The sequence below is a fragment of the Montipora capricornis genome, chromosome 8 (genome assembly GCF_036669925.1).
Source record: "Montipora capricornis isolate CH-2021 chromosome 8, ASM3666992v2, whole genome shotgun sequence".
In the NCBI taxonomy this organism is placed as follows: domain Eukaryota; kingdom Metazoa; phylum Cnidaria; class Anthozoa; order Scleractinia; family Acroporidae; genus Montipora; species Montipora capricornis.
In genome coordinates, this window is record NC_090890.1 from 22493727 (window position 1) to 22503726 (window position 10000).

The window sequence follows — 10000 nt, forward strand, 5'->3', positions numbered from 1 at the left end:
GCTGCAGAAAAAAGATCTTGCTAGTGTAACACTTGTGTTTGGGGTCTTTGGTCTACCACTAAACTGGGCCTTCCTTCGTCTGCCATTTGCGTTGAGAAAAGAGCGGGAGCTGAGACCTAATGGTGTGCAAAGGGAGTGCGCAGAAAATGTTGAATGAATATTGCACCGTGTTGAATGAATATTATGATCGTGAATGTGAACGGATATAAGCTGTTGAATGTGAATGAATACATCCCGTAAATGTGAGCAAATATATTCGTGAATAAGAAATATGTCGTTAAATGTAAACTTAGTTGTTGAATGTGAATAAATATATTTGTGAATAACAATAACAGCCGTGAATGTGAATGAATGTAAACTTTGTGAATTTTGCACCATTTCGCCAACCATAACCAACTGGGGCCTCTTCTCTCATGTTAGTATTTTGTCTCATCAAACAAGGGCGTAGCCAGGGGGGGGAGGGTTCCCAACCTACAATATTCAGGTTGCGAAAACGCGAGTACCCTCTGTTTGACAGAGTGTGACCCCCCCTTTGAAAAATCCTGGCTACGCCCATGTCAAACTGATAAAATCATTACAGGTCGCATATATATTAGGCATTGATTAAACACTACGTGCATGTCCTAAGTTAACAAAATAAATATGAGGTACACCTTGTAAAGATGTAAAATTAATGTTGTAAATATGTTCTTCTCTTAATGACTGAATAAAGCTAACATTTTACCGTGTTCATGGGGTTAATCCGGACGAAATTCACAACACATCGTACCCCACTCAGACCCAGACGCCACTCAATACTCCATGCTTGCAACGTAAGCTGTTTTGCATAATATGAATACACTGGAGATGGAAAACTCCTCCAATTCCGCGTCCACTAGAACTGCTATTAGTGAGCTTAAGCACGCAACGTTTTTGAGCTATGGAAGGCAACCGGAAGTGAACGTTTCGCAAGCCATGACAGTAGTGTCTCCCAGATTTATAAACTAATCGTCTCTAATAGTGAAAAGATACTCAGCAATATAAATGTGGCTGTGTGAAGACAAGTTAAATAGGAGAACAGCTCACTTCCGGTTTCCGTGCATGGTTCGCAAACGTCTTGTGTTTACTCCCTTTTGTGTTTGTAACACAACGGATGATTATAGAAGTCAAGTCTTGTCATTTGAAGCGGTAATCAGCCACGACTTTTTTTCATATTTCGAAACTAAATTTTGCGTGGACGTCAATCAAATGTCTCCATGACAGTCCTTTCACTTGGCGGCAGTCGAACTCGTGATGGAAACATTTGATTGATATCCACCCAAAATTTAGTTTCGAAAAATGAAAAAAAGTCGTTGAGGGGCGCGTGTGACTGGTAACCGCTGTAAGTCTCTAAACGAACCATTTGCCTTGTTTTTATCCCCTCCCTGAATAAAAATCTGTTACAATCACATGCGCAGTTGCAATCACAACCAATCTACCAGGACAACTCCCATACCTCTACATTCCAGTAATGGATGTTAAGATTTGAGGCGCATGAGCAGTCGTGCATAATTAATTAATTAATTAATTAACAAAGCAGTGATTTGCCGTTTTCTTCATATTTTCGATGGTGTGCGTTCAACCTCGTTCCCAGGGCTTTTCATCGCTGAGACCCAGGACCCTGGGTTTCAGCGGTGAAAAGCCCTGGGACGTAGTCAACTTATAAGGAACTCTGCTGAGGTCATTAATTACATTTTGTTTTATTCACATACCAGTTTGCTCACAGAAGGCACCATGCTATATTTTCAAATTGTCTTCAATAGGTTAAAAGGACTCGTTAAACTTAGTTAACCCTTTCACCGCCAAAAATGCAAATTGACACTTATAGATTTTACTCTGTCTAACGCCAGACCATTTTACACGTCAATGGGGAAGCCATCGGCAGTGAAAGGGTTAAATCTCAATTTTAAGCCTTTTATCTTTGATAACGACCCAGTTATTAGCCAACAAAAACTGATAAACTCTTGCGTGGCTAATGCCTACATTCTTTTTGAAATTTCGAATTTTCAAAGCATCATTGCTTAGAGATCATCTTGTATATATCTTATTCCAAGGTGGCCGGTGTTTTAGTATTGTTATGTTTGCTTGCGGTTGAGTTGGCCCTTGTTGCCTAGTTCTTAAACTTAAAATTCAAAAGAATTTTTTACCTTGAACCAGGCAACAAGGGCTGATTTGCTTGAGAACAAAAGAATTTTAAAATGGTCGCCATTTTGAAATAAGGTATATACCAGGTTCAAATTTTCTGGTGTGATACAGAATTTTCAACTGAGAAAGGACCTAAGAAAATTACAGAAATTAATAAATTATACACCGCATACATATAAGAAAGAAATACAGATAACTACAAGGTTGCATAGAAAGCACATGCTAAAGGTTCAAACTAGGAATAGGAGAAATGGAGGTTGCACTTGTTTCAAAATAATAGAATAAAGAACAAGAAATGTCTGCAATGAACAGGAATCTGCTGTCATGTAGACAGAATTAAAGGGACTGGTCATAAAGTACAGCAGGGATAAGCCAGTAAATTTGTGTCTTCTCGAATTCTATTTTTGCGGCCGACCCCCTCCCGTACTTCATGAACAGTCCCTAAACATAACTAATTAACAATTAAATTATGAGCTCGAAATTTCTATGAGTTGATAGTTTCCTCATCTTTCTCAGAAATTTAATTACCCATTTGCATCCAAATTTTCCTTCAAAACTTTGGAAAACGAAAAAAACGTCGTTATTTCCAAGACGACCTCCAGCCACTGCACAGTAATGGCTGATAGTGTTTAATGGCTCAACCAATCAGATTACAGCATTTGCATTAGTATACTAGTAGAATTCTACAAAATAGTAGCGAAACATAGCGAACGATAAAACAAGAACATATACTTATCCCGACGGCTAAATAACCTAGGAACTAAAGAAATACAAAAGGTACAAGCTAAGATTTATGAAAACAAAAGAGTACGGTAGGCATCTATTGCAAAAAACACCAACCTCATCAAGACACGAGTTAGCCAACTTTAAAAAAAAAAATAACTCTGCAAAGTTCTCCTCGTACTGTGAATCTAAATACTTTCGCATGTCCCTTAAAACCTTGGACCCAAGAACACTTGATACTCTTTTTTTCCGATCTTGGAGTAGAAATCGAATCTTTAGCTATCAAAATCCCCAGTCCTGCAAACGTATAAAGAAACCTACGAGAAATAGAGAAAGCGAGATGCTTTTTGTCAGCCCCTTACTTTGACAAATAGCTTTTGCATCCTCGATCCAGTCTTCAACTTAAGGGTCAGTTCCTCTTACAGGTCTTCCCTTGAATCTTTTTAACCTTCGGGAGGGGGTGACATACACTACATGTTCTTCTCCCCTCATAGGCCTTTCCCCTGTTCACTTTCATGCTAAGCCTGCTTGAGCAGCTTTCCTCCACTGCTTCAATGTTTTCAGCAGTCTTTTGAGCTTCCTGCTCTTTTTTAGCAAGTGCCACTTTCAATGTCTCGATCTCTCCCAGGGTTGCTAATTCGTCAGCAGTCATTGCATAAATATTTAATACTCACAGTCTGTCAACATCACACCGCCAGGGCCTTGATCTTTTGTATAAAATCCTGCGCCCACTTTACGCAAGATGTTACAGAGGATTTTCAACTGGAGTTTTCATATACTTAAGGACCCTGGCGGCTAAATAACCTAGGAACTAAATAAAACCTTAACAAATGAAGTAACTGTGGCCGCAGGCTTCCAGGTGCTCGTTTTGTTTGACTCCAGTGCGCATGCACACCCCAAAGACCCACAGGGCAACCATGCTGCGTTTGGTGCGCACTCTCACATAGGGATAACTCATTGTGCAATGCGCTTTCAAAGTTCGGTAAAATGTTAACGGATACTCCCTGTAGATATACTTATGTTTATGAGGGAGTCACTGGATTAAAGGTAGTCTCCGTCCTAGTGTAACAGTATTTTTCCCAACATTGATTTAAGGTGACTCCTCAGAAAAAAAGTTAAGATAAGTCACCGTGCTTGCTTAAGAGATATAATGGGCCAATCCTACCCCATTGATGCCTTTACTGGTACTAATCACGCGCGGCTAAGGGTACATTTTGCGGCAGCTAAACGAGAAGGTTTTTAAAGAAACAATCGAAAAGACACCTGATAGGTGTCTAGAGCATATGGAACACTGTCTTATACAGTTTATGGAAAAATCACTCAACTTAAAACGACATCGACTCAAAACGTTTCTCGAGTAGTTGTTTTCAAGATCATAATTTGCATCCCTGGGTAAGGGGCTTTGTGTACGTTTTTAGCTATATCTTTTTTTCCTTCCGATAAATTCTTTCTATTTTTTTTTATTTAAAGGTGATAATTTGTACACCAAAATTATGCAATAAAAAATATATACATCGTACCTATCGTAGATCGACACAACAAAATTCGCCACGTTCTCGGAATGCGCGCTGTAATTATTCGCAAAGAGTTATGGGTCATTCACAACTTCTCTCACGTATTTTGTGAACTGTTCCAGCGTGTAGGATCGACTTAGGCCATATTTACAATTTTTCAAATTTGATCCATTATAAATATTGACACACTATATGCGCAGTACAGGATGCGCAGTGTAATATCACCTAAAGGAACGAAAAAGTTATAACGATAAAATGCTTTTATCAACCAACACACCACAGAAGAACAGTTAAGTCATCCTGTTTTGAGCCTTCCAGTTTTGACCAATGATCTTAGCCAAGGGTTGCTAATTAATTTCATTTAACACTTATTACATCTAGACTTTTCGTCAGTTTGCAGACACACGGCCGGCAAACATATGAGATTTAATTCCGTCGAAAAAATGTCTTCAATTTCAGGAGTTTTTTTTGTTGTTGTTGAGATATTCAAACAATAAAAGCATTGAAATTAAAACACTTTTTCATATGGAACACGATATAAATATCATATATGTTACAACTGATAACAAACCAGAAGGGCCTCTTCTTCATTTCGTCATTTTAATTGAGATAGTTTTGCTGATTACATAGTTTTTATACCAAGGTATTTCATGCATTGTTTTATTTACCTTCTTAACGCAGCACTTCAAAACGCTAACAAATTAACTGTTTTCAAGTCTTGCTTCGGAAGTCAAAAAGTAAGGAATATTCGCCAAACGTGAATGCATGCACTTTACGAAGGAACGACCAGATGTCTGTGAATTTAAAAATTGACCGATCAAAATCGCCTACATGAAAACCACAAAATTTCCATCTAAAACCCCATTCCAGTGGTGGTAATGCAGACAATATGTTTTAAATATCCAGGGCTGAGTAATAATCAAAACTAGTTTGTCAGTTAGGAGCATCCCTTCCCTTGGTGAAGCGTTGAAGTCGAGAGAAAACTAAGTCATGGTATGTAAGAAGATTGTATCTTTTATCCTCTGCATGTCAGCCCAAAATGTACACCGTTAACAAATTCAAACATCGAATTTTCTGCAAATGGATTGCAAAATGTTGATGGAATTGGTGATATAAAACAGTAAAGTATCATGCAAGTCTTGCAACTGTAGAGAAAAATTCCTTTTTCTATCGACAATCCCAAAGTTCATTTCCTGAACGACGTAACACGAAATTGAGAGATTCCGATCATCTTAAGAGTTCCAAGGAAAATGGGAGAAAACATCAAAATAGTATTAATTATTAACACATTTTGACTTTTTAAAAATACTTCAGTTTATTGTGCAATTCTATTCGTTCACCAAAGATCATGTCTACCCCATTTCTTTCTGCGGAGCCGTGATAGCTGATTTACAAGTGATGTTGTGAGAGTAGCCACAGCACTGCTGAGATGTCAAAAGATTTCTGCGGCAGTTTAAAAAAAATGTTGTTGTCGTGTAGCCTGAGCGTGTAGAACATTCAAAGATTTCGGTATATATTTTCTGCACCTATTTTCTCCGGGTGGCAAGAGCGCGGTGAACTATGAGAAAGTTTGCACTGCCACGTCAACTGAAAGACCCTCAAAGTCACTGAATTACCTTCCTAAAATAATCGCATTCTATCATAGTGACACATGTGAAACGCGCTTTTTAGTAAAGCAAATCCCCTTTTACAACACTGAACTAGAGTAAAATAGAGTTGAAACGAATTAGAATATAGCAAAATACAATGCAATACACCATTATAAACTTTACTTAAAATTGGTGGCAAATACAGTGAGTACATGTTTTCAGTCCAATTTGGTCCACGAACTACGCAACGGTCACTGAGTACAACTGCCTTTGCTCAGACTGACACTGAACACATGTTTCCTGAATTCTAGACAGTTTCGTTACATATGATATAAGTTTACAATAATAATTTTTGAAATTGTGTTTTTAATTGATATAAAAAATTTTCACATGCAAATTCAAAGACTTAAACTGGTAGATTGAAAAAACATAAAATAATAATCAAGCAAGTAAGTGAGCCCGGAATATTTATTTTTCTAAGTTCATGATAAACAGAAGAAAGTATTACTAAGTCATACTGTGATCCGTTCATTCAAGTTGTTCTGGCTTTTTCATGTCCCTTATTCAAAGTCACCGAGAAGTCGTCAACATTGGTTAAATTTCCTTAACGCAATAACTGCTATCGTTTGTGCTATAGAACGAACGCCGCGGAAAAGGAACTTTATGTTAGTTCACTTGCACTGAATTAACTGGCCCGAATCATGAATAAAGGAACAGTAAAGCAGTGTTAACGTTTTCTCGTACGTATTTCGATCTGAAATAAACGAGCAATTTGCACAATGCTTCCAGCAATAGACCGAATCGGCTAACTCAATGTTGTGCCCAATTCAAACCCTTTGGGGATAAAGCGTTTGGGAATAAAGCGTTTCAGTGCTCCAGGTATTTCCATATCATTTACAAACACAATACACAAAGAATCTTAATCGCGGGAGATTTGAATTGGGTACAACATTTAGTAAGCCGATTAGGTCTATTATGCATCAAATATAAAAATAGAATATTCGTAGTATAAGGGAGTTACGTTTTCTTCTTATAGGAAAAGCTCACCGACGAGCAGGTGCAAGGTTAGTTGAACCATCTTCCATTCAAAAAATAAATTGGTTGTATTTTCTGAGACGATTATTAGAGAACTGAAAGTTGACTTGCAGCAAAATCATTGTTCAGGTAACGCTTCAATGGAGAGAAAAAGGATAATCTAGTTTCCAGGGCACTGGATCGAGAGCGATATTATTAAATTAACCTTTCCTAAAAAAACACCATAATATTTAGCCTTTTCCAGGCTCCCAGATAGACGAGAAAACGAAAACAACTGCGTTTGAAAAACGAGTGGGAGCTTGGGTCGAGGCGAGGCGAGGCGAACTGACTATCTGGGATCTTGGAACAGGCTACATAATATTCGACCATCAGGCTACGCCTCAAGTTAGATAGTTTTGCAAATTAACATTTAACAATTAGATTCCATGTTCAGTGCCGTGTGTCTGTTCAGTACTGTAATAGATCACGGATGACGTCAAAATGTAGTAAAAACAAAAAAGTCGCACACGCGAAGCAATAGCCGAGTGTGCCACTAATGTTCTTACCACATCTTCTGTGGTCTATTACTGAACAGATGACAACATGGAGTCTATTTGTTTTATTATAATAAGGATTTAAAAGTTTTTGATAATGACGTCAGTTATGCATCTAGCTTCTAATAGATCAGAGGTGAGAACCAATCAAAATGAGCGAATTGTTGAGGTTATCATATAATTCCTGATGGAGTGAAAGATGGGGGTCGCGCATCGGTATTGTTCTCTCAATTAGAGTGCGTCCGGTTGTCGAAAACTGAATGAAAATCATGTACTTATCGCATCCACCTACAACGTCACCCTCCTATTAGTCATATCTAAGGTTTTAGAGTGAGCAATAAGGCGCCCACAAACGAGAAAACATTGCTGTAGAAACATTGTTTCCCGAATGCTTCCTCTGCGCGCAAACACGGAAACGTTTGCATTGCTTAGGAAGCAAAGTATATGTAAACTAATTCAGAAACATTTTTACTTCCCAGGATTTTGCTTCTGCAACAAATGTTTCTTGGGGCCGCAAACAGGGAAACATTTGCTTCCGCAACAATGTTTCCGCGACATTGTTTCCTCCTCGACATTGTTTTCCTCGTTGCCTATAGGCTAGTTTCGAAACAAAACGACGCACAACTCAAAAACTAGTTGACTGTTTTCTTACAAACTGAAGGCTGATTTCAAGTAAGAGAATTATCGTTTTGACACTAGAAGACGCACAAACAAACAAACAAACAGACAAATCGTCCCAAGCTTTGGTCGACTGATGTGAATTCAAGTCGACCGATTCGATAAGTGTTGTTCGACCTAAATTCATAAAAGACGGGCAATGGAAGGACAAACTTGGTAAGTTCGATTACATGAGAACAGGCACTAGGTATGCAGTTACCCTACCTTTCGCGCCAACCTTTTTTCCTCCTGCCAAATTGAAAACATCCCATAAACCATCGCTTTTATAGCTAGTTCCATTTCCCCGCCATGGTTAATTTGTCAATGTCCAACGCGGATTTAGGTTGGTCTAGAAGGAAAAATCGTCTTCGAAAAATTGTCTTCCTAGTCGGCCAATTTCAGACGACTTGGTCGTCTAAATTTGTTCTTCACGTCTTCATATTAGACGAATCGATCAGTCCGAAACGGCCAATTTAAAATGAGGCGGAGAAAAGAACAATCTATTTACCGCCAGGCAACTAATACGTCCTAACGTTCCCCTTACGTTCAGAATACAGGGAAGCCTTCAGGAATTTTGATAAGGACAGAAGTGGTTTTATTACCACAAAAGAGCTTGGCAATGTCATGCGATCACTGGGTGAGAACCCTCGTGAAGAGGACTTACAGATGATGATTAACAGCGTGGATATTGACGGCAAGTAAACAGTGTATATCATAAATCAGTAGAAACCCACTAAAGTTGGTATTATATGTTCCTTCAGTTTGATTGGCTCGTGTACTCACTGAAGGGGTTGAGTCAAACAAACTGGCGATTGGAAAAGATTGAAATATAAACAAAAAGGTCAAAACAGACGGACATCATTTCACCGCCAGCTTTAAAGAAGGTTAAATTGGCAAAATGTCTTTTTCGGCAAGGTTTTGATTTATGAAAATCTGCAAGTGTAGACGGAAGATTTTCATTACAGACCCCTAAAGTTCACAGAAGGGACTAGGAGTTGCCCAGAAATTAAGGTCCTCTGCAAGGTCACGTGTTCAAGCCCCGTCCAAGTCTGTTTCTTTTTTTAGGCTTCATGTATTTCACTTGAATACACGGGCATTACATATATTCTATGTTAGTATATACTAAAACAGTGGATAGCGTTGAACGCGGACGCTGATTGGTTCGTCAAAATCCGAATATCCTGTGCTAATACCTCCGAGCAACTCGGGAATAAATGGCGTCCCGATTTGCATCCGTGAGAAGTGAAGAAAACATCCAAATTAATTTTTAAGCTGTATATTATCTCACTGACGGTGGCTAGCGTTGGATATTTACCTCGCCGCTTCGCGGCTCGGTAACTAGCCACCTCCACTTCGGTGAATAGTTGTTAACTATTCATTAGTTCAACTGTTACTGGATATAACTGTAACTCACAAGTGACCAATTGTTATAGGAGCTTGGTAGCTCAGTTGGTAGAGCAGTGCAGCTCAATCGCATGGCCATGCATGGTTCGAGCCCTCTTCATGCCTGGATTTTTTTTTTCAGGCTTTCTTAGCAACGGCATAAGTTGCTGCTTGACTGTGATGATCTCCTCTTTTCATATAGATAGGTCTTGAAAGTAAATATAAGGTCGTATTCTATTGTGATGAGTCAACCGTTTCAACCGCAACCGGTTTCAAATGAAGCGGTTGAAGTTTCCCAATAGAACACTTTTCAGAACGTTTTCGGTTGATACACGGTAACTCCTGGGAATAGTCATTACCAGACTTCGCTGCGTTGACTAGACATTACTGAAGCCCGCGACTT

General features: G+C 38.8%; 1 protein-coding gene across 1 annotated transcript in view; it reads left to right on the plus strand.

Annotated features, from left to right (window-relative positions):
• The first annotated feature begins 5281 nt into the window (after nt 1–5281).
• LOC138014421 (calmodulin-like) overlaps nt 5282–10000 on the plus strand; it is a 7308-nt gene continuing 2589 nt past the window's right edge. The window contains exons 1-3 of the mRNA XM_068861488.1: nt 5282–5393; nt 7026–7053; nt 8765–8908. Coding sequence (XP_068717589.1) covers nt 5391–5393; nt 7026–7053; nt 8765–8908 — 175 coding nt within the window. The 5' untranslated portion in view covers nt 5282–5390. The remainder of the gene's footprint in view (nt 5394–7025; nt 7054–8764; nt 8909–10000) is intronic.